This window comes from Suricata suricatta, chromosome 5 (assembly GCF_006229205.1).
Source record: "Suricata suricatta isolate VVHF042 chromosome 5, meerkat_22Aug2017_6uvM2_HiC, whole genome shotgun sequence".
NCBI lineage: Eukaryota > Metazoa > Chordata > Mammalia > Carnivora > Herpestidae > Suricata > Suricata suricatta.
The window spans coordinates 29,742,024-29,766,477 of record NC_043704.1 but is presented as its reverse complement, the minus strand read 5'-3'; the positions used below and the strand labels follow the sequence as shown (position 1 = coordinate 29,766,477).

At 35.9% G+C, this 24,454-nt stretch overlaps 1 protein-coding gene across 3 annotated transcripts in view; it reads left to right on the top strand.

The window, feature by feature from the left end:
- The window catches only part of LOC115291618 (multidrug resistance-associated protein 1-like), a 91,342-nt gene that overhangs the window by 42,982 nt on the left and 23,906 nt on the right, over positions 1 to 24,454 (top strand). For 2 of the 3 annotated variants that reach the window (XM_029939137.1, XM_029939135.1), the window contains 6 exons: positions 4,721 to 4,897; positions 7,890 to 8,093; positions 10,040 to 10,202; positions 14,689 to 14,764; positions 21,675 to 21,735; positions 22,174 to 22,393. In XM_029939137.1, the coding sequence (XP_029794997.1) occupies positions 4,721 to 4,897; positions 7,890 to 8,093; positions 10,040 to 10,202; positions 14,689 to 14,764; positions 21,675 to 21,735; positions 22,174 to 22,393 (901 nt within the window). The remainder of the gene's footprint in view (positions 1 to 4,720; positions 4,898 to 7,889; positions 8,094 to 10,039; positions 10,203 to 14,688; positions 14,765 to 21,674; positions 21,736 to 22,173; positions 22,394 to 24,454) is intronic. The other variant, XM_029939136.1, reaches the window with a different exon arrangement.

The window sequence follows — 24,454 nt, the reverse complement described above, 5'->3', positions numbered from 1 at the left end:
CTTTGCCAGTTCTGATGCCTTTTATTTCCTTTTGTTGTCTGCTTGCTGATGCTAGGACTTCCAGCACTATGTGAAACAACAGTGGTGAGAGTGGACACCCCTGCTGTGCTCCTGATCTCAGGGGGAAAGCTCTCAGTTTTTCCCCATTAAGGATGATATTCGCTATGGGCTTTTAATAAATGGTTTTTATGATATTTAAGTAAGTTCCTTCTATCCTTACTTTCTCAAGGGTTTTTTATTAAGAAAGGATGTTGTATTTTGTCAAATACTTTTTCTGCATCTGTCGACAGGATCATATGGTTTTTTTTTTTCTTTTGTTAAAGTGATGTATTACATTGATGGATTTGTGAATATTGAACCAGCACAGGAATGAATCCCACTTGATCATGGTGGATAATTCTTTTTATATGCTGTTGAATTCAATTTGCTAGTATCTTGTTGATTTTTGCATCCATATTCATCAGGGATATTGGCCTCTTGTTCTCTTTTTTTGCTGGGTCTCTGTCTGACTTGGGAATCAAAGTGATTCTGTCTTCATTTATGAGTCCAGAAGTTTTCCTTCCATTTATATTTTTTGGAATAGCTTGAGAAGAATGGATATTAACTCTGATTTAAATGTCTGGAAGAATTCCCCTGGGAAGCCATCTGGCCCAATGCTCTTATTTGTTGGGAGATTTTTGATAACTGATTCAATTTCTTCACTAGTTATGGGTCTGTTCAGATTTTCTGTCTCTTCCCATTTGAATTTTGGAAGTGTGTGTTTAGGAATTTGTTTCTTCTAGGATGTCTGGTTTATTGGCATATAATTTTTCATAGTATTCCCTAATAATTGCTTCTATTTCTGAGGGATTGGTTGTAGTAAATCCATTTTCATTTGTGATTTTTTTCTGTTTGGGTGCTTTCTTTTTTTTTTTTTTGAGACGCCTGGCTAGACATTTATCAGTTTTGTATAATTTTTCAAAAAAACCAACTCTTGGTTTCATTGATCTGTTCAATTGTTTGTTTGTTTGTTTGGATTCTATATTGTTTATTTCTTCCCTGATGTTTATTATTTCTCTTCTGCTGTGTTTGGGGTGTTCTTGCTTCTCTGCTTCTAGCTCTTTTAGGTGTGCTGATAGATTTTGTAATTGCGCTTTTTCTAGTTTCTTGAAATTGGCCTGGATTGCAATGTATTTCCCTCTTAGGACTGCCTTTGCTGGATCCCAAAGAGGTTGGATTGCTGTATTTTCATTTTCATTTGTTTTTACATATTTTTAAATTTCTTCTCTAATTGCCTGGTTGGCCTATTCATTTAACCTCCATGTTCTTGAATGTTTTTGAGACTTTTTCCTGTGGTTGATTTCAAGTTTCAAAGCATTGTGATGTGACAGTGTGCATTCTATGATATCAATTATTTTATCTTTATTGAGGGCTGCTTTATGACCCACTATGTGGTCTGTCTTGGACAATATACCATTCGAGAAGAAAGTGAATTCCATAGTTTCAGAATGTAGAGTTCTAAATATATCTGTGAAGTCCATCTGATCCAATGTGTCATTCAGGTCCTTTGTTTCTTTAGTGATTTTCTATCTAGTGATCTGTCTTTTGCTGTAAGTGGAGTATTAAGTACCCCTGTAATTAGCACATTCTTATCAATAAGATTGCTTAATTGTTTTATGTATTTGCATGCTTCCGAATTCAGTGCATAGACATGTATTGTTTTTGGTTTCTCCTGATGGAAATTCCCTATAATTATTATATAATGCCCTTCTTCATCTCTTGTTACTGCCTTAACTTTAAAGTCCAGTTTGTCTGATATGGCTTCTCCAGCTTTCTTTTGACTTCCAGTAGCATGATAGATATTTTTCCATCCCCTCACTTTCAATCTTAAGGTGTCCTCAGGTCTAAAATGAGTGTCTTTTAGACAGCGTATAGATGGATTTTTTTTTCCATTCTTATGCCCTATGTCTTTTGATTGGAGCATTTAGTTCATTTACATTCAGTGTTATTATTGAAAAATAGGGGTTTAGAGTCACTGTGTTCTCTGTAGGTTTAATGCTTGTAGTGGTGTCTCTGGTACTTTGTATTCCTTGCAACATCTCCCTTATAGAGTCCCCCTTAGGATTTCTTGTAGGGCTGGCTTAGTGGTGATGAATTCCTTCAATTTTTGTTTGTTTGGGAAAACCTTTATCTCTCCTTCTATTCTGAATGGCAGGCTTGCTGGATAAAGGATTCTTGGCTACATATTTTTCCTGCTCATCACATTGAAGACTTCCTGCCATTCCTTTCTGGCCTGCCAAGTTTCAGTAGATAGGTCTGTTACTACCCTGATGTGCCTCCCTTTGTATGTTAGGGCCCTTTTATCCCCAGCTGCTTTCAGAATTCTCTCTTCATCCTTCTATTTTGCCAGTTTCACTATGATATATTGTGTTGAAGTTTAAGTTACGTCTGAGGGGAGTTCTCTGTGCCTCTTGGATTTCAGTGTCTGTTTCCTTCCTCAGATTGGGGAAGTTCTCAGCTTGAATTTCTTCAAGTAACCCTTCAGCCCCTTTTTCTTTCTCTTTTTCTGGAATTCCTATGTTAGAGATATTGTTCTGTTTGATCGCATCACTCAGTTCTTGAATTCTCCTTTCGTGCTGCTGGATCAATTTATCTCTCTTTTTCTCAGCTTCCTTTTTTTCTATAATTGTATCTTCTAATTCACTTATTCTCCTCTCTTCCTCTTCATTCTGTGCATTGGCCACCTCCATTTTATATGTACCTCATTTATAGCATTTTTTCATTCATCATAACGATTCTAAATTATTGGTCAGTTATGTTGCTTATATCTGTTTTGACTAATTCTTTAGCTGTCACTTCTTCCTAGAATTTCTTTTGAGGAGAGCTCTTCGATTCATCATTTGGTTAGTTTTCTGTCTCTGGTAACTTTTAAAAGTTTTTTATGTGCTCTGCATCTGTGAGTACTGCTGTATTAAAGGAGGTTCATTGACTCTTCAGGGCCTGTCCATTCTGGAAGTGTTCTTTTAATGGTGTCCCTTGGTCTCTCTTGTTGTGACTTTGGTTATTTTATTTCCCTACTTGTAGTGATATTTGGGACTCTCCAAATAGTGATATTTGCTTCTTGGGGTAGCCCACTCTTGCACCAGGAGTATAAAATGCCTCTGTGTAATATTTTGCAACATTTTTGCTGTTCTTCAGTCTTTTCTCCTGTGTTTTTCATCCTCTGTTCCCCTTATCTTACCAAATACATAGCTAGTGTTCAAAATCTCTATCACTTGAGAATTGATTTAATATTATTTTAATCAAAGGTTATTCACTAGACAAAGCAATTCAAGAGCAATTACTTTTGTGTTCAAGATTGAGTCAGATCAGAATTACACTGTTTTGGATCAAAAGCCACTCCATGTCTTACATGCTTAAAAAAGAAGACTTAAAGTTAATCTTTGATCTTTAAAGTACCTGATAAAAATCAAAAGGCTAATAGTTATATACATATACTTAAGTTCATAGGTCAAAAGTATGTTCATTGTCTTGTATACAGTGCACAGTAGTCAAAATGAATTCTTTAAAATCAATATTTGGACAGAGTCCATGGGGTAGATTGAAAGGTAAGTTTCTAGTTCAATACTGTGAGTCCTTTCTAAGAAAAGAAGGGTTAGTTAAAAGGATATTTTATGCAGCACACTTTCATATATTCAGTAATCATTTGGAGTCATAAAATCATCAAAAACTAAACTTAGGAACAGTGAGTATGTGGAAGACACATATGTGCCATCCAGATCCCTCTTCTAGGAAAGGCTTGCCTCCCAGCTATGAGAATACATTTAGCAAGTCAGCTCCTTCAGGGTTGGCCTGCTGAGAATGGCCTGGCTAAGGCCCCACTCCTGAAGGTCAGGCCAATTTAGCCTAATGCAAAACAACTCTGATAGGTAAAACTCCTCTGTGTCTCTCTGTAGGGTTGGCCAAAGCCTTCCTGGACCGGGATCACAGAGTTACTTCTCTATCTACTCATTCTTCCTACGGTCTTTTCTTCTACAAGAATTGATCTCAAGTGAACAGCTTGGGCTTCAGACTATGTATTATGGACCAAACTATGTGCTGCTCCGCCCCAATTCATATTTTGAAGTCCTAATCCCAAGAATGTGACTGTATTTGGATAGAGGGTCTTTAAAGAGGCAATTAAGTTAAATAAGGTCAATAGGATGGGCCGTATTCTAATGTGACTGATGTCCTATGAGAAGAAGAAATTAAGATACACATACCCACATGGAGGGAAGGTCATGTGAAATCTTGAGAAAAGGCAGTCATCTACAAGCTAGAGATGTAGGCCTCAGGAGAAATCTTGCTGACAACTTTTCATTAGACTTCTAGCCTCCAGAATTGTGAGACAAGAAATTCCTGTTGTTTAAGCAACCCGGTCTGTGGTACCTTGTTATGGCTGCTGGAGCTAATACACTCACCCTTTACTTCCAGAAAACTTCACCAAGGACACGTAACTTCAATAGAAACTACAGAGAAACCAAAAAAGAAGCACAAAAGTAACTCATTTGAGGGGGCCTGTAATAAAATGTAAACAGGATATATTTGTATTTAAGAAATACCTTATTCTTTTAAAATTCAATTTAAAATTAAAGAAAACAAACCCATGGACTAAATATGTTATTGTTCCTTTAATGTTGTACATGCAATTTTTTTTCTTTTCCCTTGTTACGAGTATTTCTTCTATTTCTTTCTTTTTTAGGGTTCTGTGGCTTATGTTGCCCAGCAGGCCTGGATTCAGAATTGCATTTTACAAGAAAACATTCTCTTTGGCTCCACCATGCAGAAGCAGTTTTATGAGCGGGTATTGGAAGCCTGTGCTCTCCTTCCTGATTTGGAGCAGTTACCAAATGGAGATCAAACTGAGATTGGAGAAAGAGTAAGGAAAATATAATTGATCATATGCAGGAACAAAATTCCATTCAGCCATACTAATACAGTATTTATAGTCTTTTTTTCTGAAGTCTTAAAGAGCTATGTACACCTATAGTTTTCAAAAATCATTACAGAATTCCTAAGAAAGAAATGGCAATATTAAGGACAAATAATTATCTATAATTGACTACTTGGAAAACAGATTTAAAATCAGCAGGGAATGCTGTTGTTATATCCATGTGGGGAAATGAAACCCCACCAACTGGATCGTCAGCATTTTGTTTTTACTTGCTCGAATAATGCTGTTCACTGTATAATGAATGAATGATAGTTTTGTTTTTTTCCTGTATCTTTTGTGCGCAGTCAAGCTGAGGACAGTAACAACAGAACACCAGCCTCAGCAGTGGCACCGAAGCCAGGTTCTAAAAAGACTGCGAGACAATACTGTCGTTAATGTGCCTTCTCCATGTTTGCTCATTCTTGCTTAAGAGGATCTTGCTTCCCGTATTCTTTGTTCTGTTTTATTATCATTGCGTTAATGAATAGTCATTACTCTGCCCAGTGTTTTGGAGTAAAACAAAACAAAACAAGGCAGCATGAGCCAAAGTATGAACCCCGAGAGATTATCTCTGACCCGTGACTAAAATCTCCATTAATTAAACATGAATGCAAAAACAGCCTCTGCCTATGATTCATGTGTGCTGTGAAGATGGGTAAATGATCCTTACCAAATGCTTTGAATTTCTGAAAAGAGAGCCAGCATAGCATTGTTAATAGTCCAGTTATATAAACTGATAAGTAAAATCATTAGAGAACAAAAAGATAGAAAGTAGAAATATTTAAAAATCTAGAATGAGGCAAAATTTACCTCTTAACTAGACTTATGTTAGCTTTGTTCATAGCCTGTTACTTTGCATATTTATTTTCTCATGTTATTAAATAGATTTCATTTTTTCCTCCACCTCTGTGGTTTTTTTTCTGGTGTCTTTGCTATCCCTAGGTGAAATGACACCATAGCTAAAATGATGCAGAAATGTGATTTCTTCAAACTTCTTAATACATATTAAATATTATGCCAATAAAGCCAATCTCTAATAATATGAGATGGTTGACAGCATGTAAGTAAGATGAATTTGAAGAGGAAAAAATGCAAAATGTGAATATAGGCATAAATATCATTGCCATATATAACTTAGGCCTTTGGTAATTAGATGTCTCTCCCAGTCTGATGATATGCTTTAAAATAAACATGTAATTGACTATTTCACAAGGAAATCTGTTTACAGCTGTTTATGAGACACCTAAGATAATGGATATACAATTTTCCTCACTTTCATTTTTTTCCTTTGGCATTCTTCAACTGACCACAAATATTTATTAGTCTATTATATGCCTTTATTCTTCTATGGGGTACATAATGGTGAGCAAGGTAGCTGTCCCCCCCACCTTCAAGAGATTTGCAATCCAGTGGATCTCTGCCAATGATATTATCAATGGTCTTTATTAATATTTAGTAGCCACTTAGTGTCAGACACGATCTGCATGCTGGGAATGCAAGGGTGAACTAGACCATAGGCTTGCAAGGAAGACTGATGTGGGTATTGCCATTTCTGGCAAGGGGATAAGTAAACTGAGCACCGCAAGGCCAGAATGGAAGGAACCGAATCACTTTACTTGGCACAATGGGTAGAAGATTGCGTTTGAAAAGGAGTGAATAGCTTTTGAATTAAAAAGGGAGGATATGGGCTCTGAGCAGAATGGTCAGCCTGGGCCAGTCTAGCTGGCAGGCCAAGGTCATGTGAGGGCAATTCTGGGAGAGTGTTTGAAAGATGATTTAACACCAGAACAGAAGTATTGGAAATTTATACTAAGGAATTTGTTGTTGCTCATAGACAGTGGCAAATGAGATGTGGGTATCCCAGGTTTTTAAACAAAGTGATGACATAATCACAGGATATGCAGTGACAAGGCAGAGGATGAATTGGAGAGAAGAGTGAGTGGGAGATAATTGCTAACGTTGATTGTGTCTGCACTTGGTGTTGGAATTGTTGTACATATTTATTGTAAACATCTTGTTAAATTCTCATGACAAACCCATGAGTTGGGGGCTGTTATAATCTCTCACACACACACACACACACACACACACACACACACACACACATTATATTACTTTACATATATATATTTGCATGACTAGCTCTCCTGCTAAACTGTGACCTCTTCGTGATAGAGGCTCAGTTTCATTATCTTTGCATCCCAAGTGTTAACATGGCACCCAGAATATGATTATACAAAGGAGGTATTTGTTGAGTAGGCAGAGGATGAGAAAGGCAAAAAAGAAATGGCATTTTACAATTAAAGACAACTGGCTAAGTTCTGTGCTGCAAGGAAAGCTTTTAAGCCAGATCTGTAAACACTAAATATAAAATAAATCAAGAAAATTGGGCCTGGCCCCATAATTCCCTATATGGGGCTGTACATGTCGACTTTAATTCTTACATGGAATGATGTATATTCCTTATACTTGCTTCTTACAGTTGTACTTTTGCCAGCAAGACTTGTACTGATCTTTGTATAGAATAAAATAGGACATGATGATTACTGCTTTAGTAATTTAGCTATTATTCTCAATTTTCTATGTGTCAATTTAAAAATGATCCCTGGTGTCAGTATATGGTTGGCAGCCAAAGTCTTATTTAATATATCAGAGGCATGACTTTTCAGAGTTAGGGGACTGGAAATTCTTTCTCCTTAATTGTTATTATCTACTTCTGAGAGTACGCCATTAAGAGAAAGCCGATATATTTGTTAATTTGCACAAATTAGTAGCTCTTGGAAATAGGGATGGGTGTAGGATTTGGGAATAAAGAAAGGTCTGAGGGTTAATCTTGAGTTGTCATCTGTCCATGCTGCAGAAGAGAAATTGGATGTCACTCTATGCTTTGGGATTTGCCCATTTTTGGTCATGGTTTTTTCTCCTGCTCCATTTTCAGGGTGTGAATCTAAGTGGGGGCCAGAAGCAGCGTGTGAGTCTGGCCAGAGCTCTGTACAGCAGGGCTGACATCTACCTCCTGGACGATCCCTTCTCTGCAGTTGATGCTCATATTGGAAAGCAACTTTTTGAAAAAGTGATTGGGTCCTCCGGTATTTTGAAAGACAAGGTAGCCATAGTGTCATCTATGCTTTGGGGGTTAGGGGTAGGTAATCTGCATTGCAATGTGCCTAAACTTCTAGTATTTTGTCCATTTGTTTCAGCAAAGTACCAAAATTCACATGAAAAAGGGGTGTTACATTAATCTTTCCACAGACAAATTTTAATGAATATTTTTAAAGTTTTATTTACAAGTTTACTCTGACAACAATTTATGTGATTCTTACCTTATAAACTGATACCATACGCTAAAGGGGATTTTTATGTCAAATGAGTAGTTTTTAGTTTACTTGATTTTTTTGAAAAATGGTATTTTCATATGTAGCACTTTCATAAAAAGTATTATTTTATTGATTATTTACTACTTAAAACTATGGTGTTATTAACATAGCAATAAGAATTCAGTTCTCTTGTGAAAGGGCCAAAAAAACGGTACTAATATTTACTGAGTGAATTCCATGTCTGACACTAAATTAGATCACTTAGTTCTTATACCAAGTATTAACATTATTCCTGTTTTACTTCTGAAGGAATTTGTGGCTTAGAATAGTGTGATATAGGTTGTTGAACTTAGAAGAAGAGAGATTTTAATTACATTTAGAATTGTTGAATCACTATGTTGAACACCAGAAACTAATGTAACATTGTGTGTCAATTGTATTTTATTGTTTTTTAATTCTTAAAAACTTTTAAGTGTTTATTTATCTTAGAGAAAGAGAGAGAGAATGCAAGCAAGGAAGGGACAGAGAGAGAGAGGGGAAGGGACAGTGGATCCGAAAGGGGCTCTGTGCTGACACCAGAGAGGCTGATGTGGGGCTCAGACTCACAAACCTTGAAATCATGACCTGAACTGAAGGTGGTGCTTAACCAACTGAGCCACCCAGGTGCCCTCCACTGTACTTTAATAGTGAGGGAAAAAAAAGAACAGAGATTTTTAAAAGTCTATCTGACCACAAAGCTGTACTCATTCTTTCATAATATGCATTTATAGATTTGTTAATATAAGGCATTCTGGAAACATTAAATAAATGTGTAAAATGGTAAAGTATATATCTAAGTAAATAATAGATAAATACCTTACTTATCAAAACAAACCCAAGATAAAAAAAACTTCTGGTTCAATCCTATGTGTGCGTGTACAATAACATGGAAAGATTTAAAAATAAATACTATGAATTATGACTGGAATCAAATGCTTTAATGTAATGCTCTAGGACCTTTAAAAAACTAAGCCATAGGGGCACCTGGGTGGCTCAGTTGGTTAAGCATCTGACTTTGGCTCAGGTCATGATCTCACAGTCCGTGGGTTTAAGCCCTATATCAGGGTCTGTGCTGACAACTCAGAGGCTGGAGCCTGCTTCTTATTCTGTGTCTCCCTTTCTCTCTACCCCTCCCCCACTCACATTCTGCCTCTCAAAAATGAATTGATATTAAAAATTTTTTAAAAAATTAAGCCATAGATGACAGATATGAAATTTTTAATTTGTTATGAAATTGATTTATTTTTAATGAAAGAAGAATACCATAACCAAACAGTTAAAAACATTTGCAATCCAGGGCTCCTGGGTGGATCACTTGGTTAAACATCCAACTTCAGCTCAGGTCTTGATCTTGGGTTTGTGGATCTGAGCCCCACGTCGGGCCTTATGCTGACAGTTCGGAGCCTGGAGCCTGCTTCAGATTCTGTGTCTCCCCCTCTCTCTGCCCCTCCCCTGCTCACGCTCTGTCTCTCTTTCTCAAAAAATAAATAAAATGAAATAAAATAAAATAAAATAAAATAAACATTTAAACATTTGCAATCATTTTATTTTGTCTAGCAGCATATAATCATTCATTGTGAAATATAAACGCTGCCTTAAACTGTTACCAACCAACAATTACACTCTGAAATAGTAAAACAAACAAACAAACAAAACCTACAGCTTTCTTTAAAATAGATTATTTTTGTTAGTTTTTACTATAACACAAGAAATAAAACCCTCTGTTTTTCAGACTCGTGTTTTGGTGACACACAACCTCACACTTCTACCACAGGTGGATCTGATTGTTGTAATGGAGTGTGGCAGAGTTGCACAAATGGGAACATACCAGGACTTGCTGCCTAAAACGAGAAACCTCACATATTTGCTTCAGGCCTTCGGTGAACAAGGAAAATGTGAGACACAATGAAAAATAAGCCTAAGATACAGCGTGCCTACCCATTCTGAAAGTCCATTAATTGTGTGATTTCTTACAATGCATTTTTCTTTATTCATCCTGCTTAAGTCAGGAGCTAGGCACCTTCCTTTCTCTAGAAAAGAAATGAATACATTGGGGCACATCAGCTAAAAATTAACCTCATTTATGATTTTTAAGCAAACTGTCATGCCCCAAGATCTGTTTGTTCATCTATGAAATAAGAGATTAGATGATTTATAAGCTCTAATGCAGGTCTAGAATATAATGGGTCTAAACATTCTACTTTCTTTTAAATTAGGAACAGGGAGCATAAATCCATGTCAAGTAAATAATAAATATTTTAAACATATTGTTGCATGTTGAGGGAGAGAAACAAAAAGGAATCTGAGGAAAGATGAAGGGGAATGCTATTTGTCTAGCTTTTATTATGAATTAATGATTGAGTTTATTTACTATTTTTCCTTATTATACTCCTAGCATTTTAAATTAAGATTCATAAATGTTGATGTAAATGAGGTGGTTTGATCCTTACCTAATTTAGACACAGGGACATTTGAAATCAAGCATTCTAGGGGTCTACTATTTCTCATCTCTGAAAGTTTAATGCACATCATCTCTTTTTCTACCTAGATGGTTTCTCACATAGACCACTATGAGCATTGTCCTCTAACTTCCCAGAATACTACTGAAAAATGACTATAAAATCCATTAACTGTTTCATAATTTCGGGGTGACAGAAGAAATGTAGAGCTATGTCTTAGTATTTCCTATATGAACTGGGTGGCCACTAACTCACTTAACACTGTACCTAGTTATAAAATTCATAAAAATGTATAACCAGTTTATAGCAAGATCAGTGCAATTTATTATTCGAATACTGTGAAGTCAAAACACAAAGCAATTTTGCTGATGTGTTTCTTTTTTGGACCACAGCAAATACCCATTAGTTAGGTACCACTATTTTTTTTTCTTGTCTGTATTCTTTCTCAAATTCAAATATTCTATTTGTAGATACATTCAGAAATATCTGATGGCTGTGGTCATTCTTAATGAAAGAAGCACCTCCTATTCTCTTAATGGCTAGCGATTTTGGAAATGATCTCTTGCCTACTCAATCAGGCTAAGTGATAATTTATGTTTAGTATATGTATAGGAAGATATGTCTGTGAACGTATCCTAGGACTAGAATAAGAATGTGGTCTGTCATTTTTTTTTTCTTTTCCCAGCACTTAGGTATCCTCATGCTAGGCAGATTACAGGTACTCAGTGACTGTTAAGCAGGCGAATCTGCCGGAAGTATGTCTCCTCATGAGTGAACGGGATGATTTGGAATGCTATAAACCAGTGTATTTTTCATGTGGCCGTTTACTTTAAAGGCCACATGAAATATAAGTTATATTACTTTGGAAAATACAGCTCTAAAAGCAGGCAATGCATAACTTCAATGTTCCATATTTAATTCACCATAAAATATGAACTGTGTATCTTTTGAAAGTTTTGAAATTTGCTCTTGTTTAAAACCCCAATTTTGGGAACAAAAATCATGCTCTCTCTGCATTTCTATATACCTTCTTATGTATATGAGTCCTCTATGGTAACAAGTGGAAAACAGTATTATTCTTGAAGTAGGACTGACCTCACCATCAGAAATATGCCAGAGTTAGAAAAATGTAAATTGAACTTTTTTCCCTAATGACTTCAATGTTGTGTCTTTTCTGTTAAAATTCAGGAAAATGTGAGTATTTTTTGTATGAAAAATATAGTACCTTTTTAAATGAATATTCCCGCGAGTTTGATTTTTTGGATGCTGAATTAAAAATGTAAAATGAAGGCTTTTTAAAAGCCGTCTTCAAGTTACTTGATCTATGATGAGACCAGATGTTAGATAGATATTTGTAGAGGATCAGCTATGTATAGTGCAATTCCCTTAGGGGCCGTGCAGAGCAAGGCAAAAGTAGATTTTGATGATATAAAACATCCCACTAAACAATATTTCAAACCTGGTTACATTAAGTGTCAAGTTCTTGAAGTGCCGCCCTTAGACCTAGGCCAATGTGACCAGTATAGAGAGTCCCTGTTTCAGACTCTCCTAGCTGGTTCTCTGGCCAAGACCTCAGGAGATTAGTGTGCCCATGAAGGGCCCCCTTCCAATCTTTTACCTTTTTTATTGTTTTTATTTTAAAATTTTATTTGTTTTTGAGAGACAGAGAGAGTGAGTAGGGGAGGAGCAGAGAGACAGAGGGAGAAAGAGAATCTTAATCAGGCACTGCACCATCAACATGGAGTCCAGTGTGGGACTTGACCCCACAAACCATGAGGTCATGACCTGAGCCAAAACCAAGAGTTGGACGCACAACTGACAGAGCTAGCCAGATGACCTCAATATTCTATTTTTTTTTTTACCATTCTAGATATTTGGGGTTCCAGTATTCTCTGCTGAAATGACATAAACTTACTTGCTCCTCAGTTCTGCTGTCCCAAAGGCAGGCTGATCTACTGGCATTTGCCACTCTTTGGCTTGAGGAATGTTTTTCTTTCCTGGAATGGTTAGGGTGAGTAGAGTCCAGACATTTGGGCTGAAGTGTTCACAGACATGGTACAGGATGAGTCTAGGGTAGGAGAGAAGGGGACAGGAGCCTTGACTGAGACACCCAGGACTGTTATGTTTCCAGAGGCACTCTTAAGGTTCCAAACACTCTCACATTGTCCTTGCCTTGGTTGGAGAGGTGTTTTACTCAAGATAAGCAATAGAACTTACTTGTGAGTCTGTTAGTTCAATCTGTAGCTATTAAATAATTAGGAATATGGTATGTGGGACCTTCATTTATACTCTTGCCCTGGTTCCCACCAATGTGAGGTGCAGTTCTGTCCCTATGGGGCATTTCTTTTTTTGTTCTTTGCATAGGTAGTAGGGAAAACCCAAACTACACCTAAGAGCATTCTTATTGGGGTTTAGAGGAAAAGAATTGTTTGGACGGGAAGCGGAATTTGAGAGGTATGATCCCTAGTTTGAAAATATCCTGTGATCTATCATTTAACTTAGTCTGTTCAAGAATTCTTTTAAAAGGTACACAGTCTTTCCACTTTAAAATCCATGTTAACTTATATGATACCACAGTGGGAGCAAATGTCAGCACAACCTGGTGGAAAAAACCCTGGGCTGATTTTAGGTGCTCCAGGCACTAGTTCTGACTCTGAATAACTATGTAAGTCTTTCTAGAGATGATTTAACTCCTCTGGTTCTTCTCATTTTTGAAAACTGGGACTTGAACTAGATCTATTTTTCCTGGTGGCTGATGTGAAATTGATCAATGCACATCTTTATCACTCCTTTGCCTTCCAAACTGCTTACAACTCAGCCACTTTTTCCTCCTTTTCTTGTTATCCTCACCTTCACTATTGGGGTTGATAACAAATTTTAAAAAAGTAGTTTTTACAGTATAATTTGGGCTTGGATACATCAGAACTTTAAGAATCCATTCAGCTCTGAAAAGTCTATAAATCTCACCTTTTGGAAATATTATATTAGAGAATCAGAGATAAGAAAAAAGGTCAATGAAGAAAGATATGAGGACTAACGATAAATTTACATGGAATCCCATGTCTCTTAGAGATAGTTGATGTAAGTCAGATTCTTCTATTAAGGGCTATTAGATGTTTATTTCTAGAAATAAGAAAACATAGAATAAAAGATTGTAGGAATTCCCAAGTCTAGTTCCTTTCTTTTAAAAATGAGAAGTCTGAAATTCAAGAAGTTTAAGTATCATACTGTCAAAAAAGACAACATTCACCCACGTTCTGAGATGTTTCCCATTAAATTCATGAATGGTAACTTGAACCTCTTGGTCTTGTAGTTCTAGATGTGAGATTTGGTTTGTGTGACTTGCTTAACTTCTCTGTGCCTCAGTCTTTTTATCCCTAAGATAAAGGGATAATTATAGTATCTTCCTCAGAGGGATACTCTTGAGAATTAAAAAATAAACAGATATGATTTAGAATAGTGCCTGCCACATAGGAAGTTATTATTTGTATTAGTGAGATTAGTAAGAACAACAGAGATTTTGGGAACTTACCATTGTGTTTCATTAGTAATCTTTACATTAATCACAATTATCTATAAGGCTTCATTAAATTATATTTTTCTTTTAAAGACTAGAGTCATGTTCCTCTTGGGCAAATACCTAGCCCTTCTGTGGAAGATCCAAAATAATTAGCACTCTTCTCTAATGTCCAAAGAAAGAATTTCTGTGGGCTTTATTATGAAATCTCAGTTGTTATGAAGATATTACAAGATATTTCAGGCAAAGGGGAAAAAACTGGGAAAATGAAAGAGCTCCTTATAAATCTGTGTATCCAGAACACAAAAATTTCTTCAACTGGTATAATCTTTCACTAAATTTCTCGCTATTTTAGGCATTGTTTGCTTCTATGTGTATAAAAGCACTCACCATCTTCCTCTCTAGCTCATGCTTTAAAGCGAGTCAGTGTAATCAACTCCAGAACTATACTGAAAGACCAAATCTTGGAGCAAAATGATAGGTGAGTATTAGGATGATACCAGGCTCACTGGGATGATGGACAATGGGATAATTACAATTTTTTTTAGGATTTAAAATGCATCCTTAATAAAGGATTTACACATTATAATGGCTACAAAATGTGCTTAGTGGTTTCCAAATTTTGAACTATAGGTTAGACGGATGTGTCTGAGTTTTTATGTGAGATGGATGTGACTTAGTTTAGGGAACGCATGCTCATTAGACTCTCAGTAACTTCTAGAATTTCATATATGTGTGTGTTTGTGTGTGTATGTGTGTGCACACTAAAAAATATCTCCAACCTATGACATTCATATGCACTGCTGATGTGAATGTGAAAATAAGCTTTAGACAAAACTCTACAATGGACTGGGATGATTACCAGTCCAGGATATATAACCTGGACGTACAGACTTGGTGTAGGAGTTGAAGAATCTGTTTACCAAGACAAAAGGCAGGAAAGAAGGAAGGAATAGAGGAAGGGAGAAACGTGCAGAAGGAGGTGTGAAGGGAAGTTGGGAAGGGGGAAGTGAGAGAAGGATGGGAGAAAGTGAGAAAGAAAAATAATACAACACTGACCATGACTGGATTTTGTTATATTATACTTCTTTTTTTATAAGTTTCTAAAATGACCAGTAATTGAAGCAAATTGCCCTAATCTGTTATTTGCTCCAGTGTTTCCCCACAGCAATTGCAAATAGGAGCCTGAAAGAAGAAAAAGAAATAATAGGAATAAAAAGATTAAAAAGTTGGTGCAGGAATTATAAGGAGTGGTCGGTCACTCATCAAAATTGCTAAAATGGAGAATTGGAATGGATTATAGGGAAGCAAGCACTTTGGGATCCAATAGCTCAGAATTTTGTAGATTTGACTTTGAATGAAAAATAAATGGGCCATAAAATAAATGGAATTTATTTATTTATTTTGAAAAAAGTGGATATTCCTAAGGATGTGTGGATGATGTGGACGTTACAGGTTTGAGTTTTGCCTCCATGATAGATTCAGCTGATTCAATAGATGAACAAAATCATTCTCCCAGATATTATGGCTTGCTCACCCACCTTCTGTAGGCCTTGCTCCAATGTTACCTTTCAATGAAGACTTCAGGTTTAGTCACCTTTTTAAAACATAATACTTCCTCCCCCTTCCTGGCTTAATTTTTTCCCCATAATTCTTATTAATTTTCAGTACACTGGGAAACTTACTTCTATTTTGTCTTTAGATTATATACTATATTCTTGCAGGTTTTAAGCTCTAGGACAGCAGAAATTTGTGTCTATTTGTTCATTGCTTTATTGCCATCTAAACAATAAGTTTCAAGGAAACCCTGAGTAGCATATAAACTGATGTTCAATAAATATTTTGTTGGATGGATGAATAAGAAACTGAACTCTGAAGGGACTCTCAGTAATTTTAATCCATCATTTATTCTATTTTATCTTTTGAGCATTATAACAATAGCTTTCATTTAAATGAGTGTCAGTTTTTAAGCATACCCAAGAAAAGCAAATCCAGGAGGCTGAACCAGATTTTGAAATTTGTGTGCTACAGGATCTACACGCCTCTGATCATTAGGAGAGTTTCCCCTGTGTGTAATTTCACTGGCAGTCAACTTGAAACTTGTTTAAAGGTTAAAAGTTAAAAATCAGTAAGGTCTGTTTATGTAATATAAACTTAATCATACCCTTCTCTATATAATAAATCAGTTTCTCTTATTATAAAATCATTGTCTGTCATAATATCTAAATTGAACCCCTCAAAGTTTTTGTGTGTCACCTCTGGGAAATTTCTACTTAAAATAAGAATCCCAACCCCTATAAAATATACCTACTGAATTGGTTCCTAAACTTTCTCAAGTTGTGGAGACTGACTGAAGCCAGCCTTCTGAAACTTCCTTCTCCAGTAATCGAGAAGACCCTCTCAACCCCAGTATGTCATGTTCTTGTCAGCACACCCCAGCATCAAGCTTACTTTTTAACGACTGTGATAAAAATGTAATTGAAGGTCCATAAATTCCCCTATGCTAATCTTTTCCTGTTTGTCATCATAGTAATTAGATCATTTTCTATTTTGTGTTTGAGAGGCCAGAGGCCTATTTTAATTTTTCCAAAATATGCATGTTTGGCTACTACCTATGTGTTTCCTAGTATATTATTTTCTGTTCTACTTCCCATTCTCACTTTCATTTTTTTACTCTGCTTTACTGTTTGGTAAGATATTATTACATGGAGAAAATTTTCCGGACTTTTTAACCTAATTTTCCATTTTTAAGAATTACCCAAATTCCCATTAGTTCAGCATTAAGATAGACTAAGAAGATACACCAGACAGGAACTTTACAACACTTATAACAGTTTACAGCTCTCTAAAATGGAATGTACTGAGAGTGAATACAGTGAGTCTTCTTCATGGAAGAATTCATGGGGAGAATGGCTACCTGCCCATCAGGAGGGAGGTGAAAAGGAAGACAGTTAGACTAAATAATGTCTGAGAATCCTTCCCATTGAAATTTAAGTCTTAGAATCACTTTATGATGTTAGTTCAGATTTCTAATAGGGACTAAAATAATTTAAACTGTTTCCACATTGTATTTCTTTTCACTTTTTGGTTTAAAGTTACATGGTATATATTAATTATTTTATATCTTTAAATATTCATTAATATCTTTCTTGAATAAAATAAATTACAGGTGTTATCTCAGTATCTAGACTGCCCCCTTCTGTCTTTCATGTCAGACTCTTTTAATCACTTTAATCCTCACATACATATTTCAGACTTTGCAACCGCATGCTCAGTTCAGGGATAATGGTTTCAGTATGTTAATTTTATATCTTTTATACAAAAATATGCAGACGGGTATTATGCCAACTTTCCTGAGGGTTTCTGAAGGACAGCACAAGACTCATTTTTAAAACTTCTCTACCAGCAAAATAATTTGCTCTTTTAAAATTCAGATAGAACCTGTTATTCACAACAAAGCACCCAGAACTAAATGCAGTATTTTGTGGAAAAAGGAATAAATAATATTGTAGTTTGGAAAAGCAATACCTTCTTGTATAGTATCCAATAAATTCTTGGTTTTTGTTAGTTGTGTCTAATTAGGATGCTTTAATTCCCTTTTAACAGTTGGGTTTCATAGCATTTTATATCCAGCTACATTAAGAATTAATTTTTTGGCTTGACACCAATGCTGAATTTGCTTATCCAAACAGAAGCCATGCCAAGGGCTTGAAGGATGATGACAGTAATTAACCCAAATCATATACCAGGAGTTGTTCCAATGAAAGTGTCTGTTAAATAGTGTATCTTTTCCTGATGGTAAAGCTATTTCTACAGAGGCCATCTATTGCAACCTCTCACGGAAGGTTTCTTGACTCTAGAACCAGAGACAGAAAGGGAAGAACCACTGAACTGATCAAATAAAGCCTGTCTTATTCTGGTAAATAAAATGGGAAACGTGGAGAAATAGGGGAACATAGTTCAGTTCAGTACTTCTAGAAGCCAGTTTGATATTAGACATATCAAACGACTTAGAACTTAGCGTATGTCCCTACAAGGGACAGTGAGAGATGTGTAAAAACCATGATCAGTGCAGCAAGAAAGCAGGAAAAAACTGCAGCCACTACAACTACTGATTTTGTTAAGTAAATCCTACTAGAGCGAAATGGTAAAACATATCATATGTTAAAATATAATGCTTTTGTAAAATATTCAGGTTCATTATATACTGAGCTACAAAGACCATGTGTAAATTTGTTAAAATCAGTTTTAGAACATTTATATTAGGATACTACACACATGTGGGGAAAAGGCAATATTCAGAAGCATGTCAGCACTGAATGTCTCTGGAGCATAGGATTATGAATATTCCTTCTCCTGCTTCTCTTTCCTCTGTTTTCCCTCCTCCTTTGCCATTATTTTTCTTCATGCTATTAGGCATTTTCCAACTGTTTCTCCGATAATACAGTTCTAGAGGAGTTGACATGTACTTGGTGATAGGTTAGAAATGTGCCAAGATTGAGACAAAGGAAGTATTTGTAGCCCTTTACAAAGCCAGGGAAAGCTTTAAAGGAGGGAGGAAAATAACTGGTTCAATTTAGGGTGGTGTAGAGATAAACAAGCAAGGAGATGAAGTGGATGTCAAATAAGCATTTTACTGTAAAGATCTGGCGCTCAGGGGAGAGGTATGGACTAGAACCATCAATCTGAGAGTCACCCACAAGGAAGAAAGTTATTGAAACTGTGGGAGTGAATGAGGTTGCTCAGTAGAGTGTGGAGCGTACAAAGGCACTCCAGCTGGCCCTTGAACAACGCGAGGGAGTAGGGGCCCTGACTCTCCTTGACGTTGAAAATCTGAGTGTCACCTTTGACTCCCCAAAAGCTTAACTGCTAATAACCTACTGTTGCCAGGAAGCCTTACTGATAGCAAAGAGTCAATTAACATATATTTTGTATGTTGCATAAATTATGTACTGTATTCTTACAATAAAATAAGCTAGAGAAAAGAAAGTATTATTGAGCAATCAAAAAGAAAAGAAAATACATTTACAGTACCATACATATGTTTACTGAAGAAAAGTCTGCGTATAAGTGGATCTGCTCACTTCAAGCCTGTGTGGTTCAAGGGTCGATCCTAATGACTAGAACTGAACCTGAGGAAAAATGAATGTTAGAGGGAAGACAGAGAAAAGAGCCCGAAGAGAAACAATGGGGGGGGGGGGCAGAGAGGTGTGAGAAAATACAAATGCATGGTGGTAGGTAAGTAAAGGGAAATGTTCCTTAAATAAGGAGCGGTCAATGATGATAAATGCCATGGAGAGTTTAAGTGAAATAATTTTTAAAGTGTTCCATGGTCACAACAATAAGTGTTTTACTTATTTCTTTAAGATGTTGTTAATGGAAACACTTTCAGCCAGGTACCAGATAGTTCAAGGAGGAAAAGTGAAAATGTTTGGCTATAAAAGAAAGTCAAGAAGTAGGAAAGTAAGTGAAAAGGGCTGGGGCATTGAGAGTAGAATCATTTTTGGGGTGATGGTATTGGTTTGAAGCTAAGAAGAATGTGAGGTGCCTGGGTGGCTCAGCCATTTAAGTATCTGACTTCATCTCAGGTCCTCGGGGTTGTGCTGACAGCTCAGAGCCTGGACCCTACTTTGGATTCTGTGTCTTCTTTTTTCTCAGCCCCTCCCTGCCTTGCATGATCTCTCTCTTTCTCTCTCTCTCTCAAAAAATAGGTAAACATTTAAAAATTTAAAAATTAAGAATATGTTATTCTCTATAGCCTGATGGGAAGGAATCAGGAAAAGGGAGGAAGAAAGTTAAGATTAGAAAAGATTTTGAACAATTCTGTATTTCTTAGATTTGCCTTAAGATGAAAATCACTTGGATCATTTATTTGAAAAGCAAGTTTGTAGAGGGGAATCTTATAATCTGTATTTTTAACAAGTATGATCAAGTGGCTCATTGATAGGAAAGTGTGGAAACACTATAAATAAATGTGTTTTAGAGCACCTGGCTGGCTCATTTGGTGAGGCATCCAACTGTTGCTTTCAGCTCAGGTTGTGATCTCACTGTTCCTGAAATGAGCCCTGTGTCAGGCTCCATGCTGAGTGTAGCTTCTGCTTGGGATTCTCTCTCTCTCCCTCTCTGCCCTTTCCCTGCTCACATTCTCTTTCTCTCTCTCAAAATAAACAATCATTAAAAAAAATAAAAGTGTTTTGAGTAAATGGGACAGAATGGGATTCAGATCGTGTGGCTATTCTTAGATAAGAAGAGAGAATTTCCTTTGCTTGCTGTAGGAGAGAATTAGAAAAGGCTGTATAGAGATGCAGATAAATGTAAAGATTTGGTGACTGACTTTCCTGTCTGCCCTTATTTTCTCCATCAAGTACGTTAAGATGTGGGGCCCCTTCTGAGAGTTATACAAGAATTTCTAGGCACTATTAAGAGCCCAGGTGGAGGAAAGATGTTAATTCACGGTGGAACCAATTTATACAGCTGTATGATCTTTTGAAGCAAATGTGATGGAGACTGGCATGTGAATTCTAACGTGAAGGTTAAATAGAAAGAAAGCAGAGCCTGAGAGTTCAGAATATTGCCATCATTTGGATGATATGGTAATCATGGAGTACAGGCTGGATATCAAAGGGAATAGAGTGAGATAATAGGTTTGCCTGGACTGAGAGTTTTCTGGAATGTGGGACAGTTAGTGCTAAAACCAAGAATATCTGGGGAAACCAGAATCATTGGTCATCCTAGACAGCAAGTATGGTAGAAAGCTGGATTCAAGAACTGGAAGTCTAGATGGAATAAAAACCAAATGTAGTGAGCGTAACTTAATGTACAATTTAGAATAGAAGAGATAATGGGCAGAGATTGAAATGTTTAGAGTTTTCCAATGTGTGTTAGTTTTAGGTTCTAAGATTCATGGCTTAAGGACCTGACAGTTGATGGCCAAAGTAGAACGCAGATGAAGGACCCTAAGCGTATGATGGCTATGAAGTTGATAAGAGATTGACTTTAATGAGCTGTCTCTGTAAACTATGACATCACCCAGGTTGGTGGCAGAATAAAGTAGGGAGGTGAGCCTGATGTCAATTTTGATTGACAGGCCAGGAGGCAAGTACATGAGAAGACATGAATTATGGTACACCCAGGTGGCATTAGTTTAAATAATCTAGGGATTTAGCTCATGTTTGAAGGATAATTATCAAAGGAAAAATCAAACTTATGTCCTGGCTTTAAAATATATGGGATATCAGAGAATAAACTATCTCCATTTGAAGAAATTAAAGGAACAATGCTATCATCCAAGCAGAGGAATATGCAGCAAAACAGTTGAGAATGTATAACTTAAAAAAAAAATGGCTGGTCAATCTAAAACCTACCAAATGTACATTGTCTTGCTTTATCAGGCCCTCATTGCATCAAGGAAAACAGTTCTCAATGAAAAAAGAAAAAATCCCTATTGGTGGGGTAAGTACCAGAAAAACTATTATTATTTGTTATTAATATATATTAATATATATAAGATTACATTGTATTATTAATAAATATATATCTTTTATTGAATTTGAGGAGGTCTGCTATATGATAATTTGAAGAAAATACATTAAATAGAACTGTTGGATATTATAGTGTTGTTTAATTAGGTTACATGCTACTTAGCGATATATATTCTCGTTTACTAATGATATTTATTTGAATATTTATTTTTTGAGCTCTGGACTGTGCCAGCACTTTACATGTAATTTATAAGGTGACTGCTGTTACCATTCCAAGTTACAGATGAGTAATCTCAGAGTTACAGGGGTTCGTAACCTAAGATCACAAACCTTAGGAAATGTCAAGTAGGATTTAAATCTACCTTGTTTGACTTTTCAGTAACCTAATTTTATATCACTTTGCTTTTAGGTGAAGTTCTCAATCATTCTGAAGTACCTCCAAGCCTTTGGCTGGCTCTGGGTGTGGCTGAGTGTGGCCACATACTTGGGGCAGAACTTGGTAGGCATTGGACAGAATCTCTGGCTGAGTGCCTGGGCAAAAGAAGCAAAACACATGAATGAGTTCACAGAATGGAAGCAAATAAGAAGCAATAAACTTAACATCTATGGATTATTGGGATTAATGCAAGGTAAAAAAAAAAGTCTAGCTGCTTCTGTTTTCTCTTTCTGACCTATTGTAAGCATATGGCATCATTTTATTTCAAATGAAATCTGTGCCATAATTTTCACATATTTTGAAATAATTTAAATGCATATGTTTTTAATTCAGTGTATTTGAGAAAGTAAACCAAAACTTATGTGTGTTCACTACATGGCCCACACTAAATAATGTTTGTCTCATTTAATCTTGACAAAAATTGCTTAGAAAGGTGTTAGTATCCCTAATTTGCAGCTGAGGAAACTGAGACTGATATGCTAAGTCATTCAGGACTCAAAAGTCTTGACTACATGGCTATTCCTTGTACGTGTTTAAACTAATTTATTAATTCATTTAACATAATGAAGGGACTCCTTAAACTTGGGCATGTTGCTTAAATTTTTAGTTTTATCATTTATAGAATGTAGATAATCTCTACCTAAATATTGTTCCAGTGATTAGACAATATATGTAAAGCTTATAGAAAAATGTTGAGTGTATGCCAAGAATGCAGTAAGTGTTAGCTATCATTTAACAATAGACAGAGTGAATACTGTGCACAAAGTCCTACAGATAGAAAGTTTCAGAGCCAGGATTTGAATTCATGTTTACCTGGTTCCTCCAACTGTGTTCTTAACCACTAAATTAACATTTCCTAAAGAGTTTTACATTGAAGCAGTAGAGATGCCCCACAAATGTAGGATTCTGTACTCTAATAGGTCTTCTAAACTGAGAAGTATATTTTTCTGTGCCTCTGAAGTCTTTTTTTTCCTTTTGCTAAAAATTTTGAGATATTCTTCAGTAAACTGACCCATTTAATTCTACCTCAACCAATGTTTCTCAAATCCATTTGACCATGGGGAAAAATTTTGTGTGTATGTGTGTGGTATCCATTAACACCTTGAGCAACTTGTTTTCCACAGATTATATTTGGAAAATTCTATACTATAATATGCTCCCTTCCATGTGAAAAGAATGATGTAACAAAAGCTAAAAGATAAAGTCTTTCAAAAAACTTCTCAATGGTTCTGAAATGCTGTAGAAATGTTAAGGAGAAAGAAAATTGAGAAAAGACCCGTGATTGTAGTCAAAGATGCATAATCAAGAAAGAGGTGGGAAAAGAATACAGATTGTAGGTAGTTGAATAATTGAGGATTAAGGAGTAGATATGTATTGTCCTTCAAAGAAGTTAGGTGATTTGAAAGAGAAAACAGGAGGATGTTCAAAAGTACAGTAGACATAAAGAGAAGATTTTTATAAATACAGACATTTTGTGTGTGTTTATAAGAAGAAAGTAAGGCACCTTGAAGGAGAAGGATAGTAAATTCAAATTAGAAAATAATACATGCAAGTCATGCTATCTAAGGTTATTCATAAGGGAAAACACAAAGAGAGGTACATGCATTCGGTAAAAGAAAATAAAGGTAAAATAAAAAATATGAAACTTAGGGCTTTTCTTCTCTTTCATCCTTTCCCATCTTTATTGTGCGGCCAGAGTATTGCTTATAAGTTTCTCCATCAAAAAGTAAGCAAATATTATGAGACAGATTTATGTTTATTTTCTCATCCTGCTAACAAAATTCACTGGGGAAAGAGATGCTATGTGAATGACTAAGATGAGATATAAGGATATAACTATAGATACAGTGTGTTTGCTTTTGAATCCGTTAAGAGGCAAGTTTATTGGCTTGCAGTTCATTGAGGAAAGAATGGTAATAGTGGTCTAGAATTCTAAGCAACAAAAGAAGATCCATATATACAAATATCTCTATATCTGTGTCTAACACATGTACATATGAGAGTTAAACTCATACCAATCCAGGAGCTCATGTTACAACTTTTGGGAAAATTCAGTATACCTTGAAGAATATTTTAAGTGAGCAAATATCATTTCCTATACTGGACAAGGTATGCAGGTTTAGTATTCACAATTTTACTTCTGTAAAATGAGAATCGTTTAAGTTTTAATTTAAATTCCAGTTACTTAACATAGAGTCTAATATTAGTTTCAGGTGTAGAATTTAGTGATTGACCATTTACGTACAACACCCAG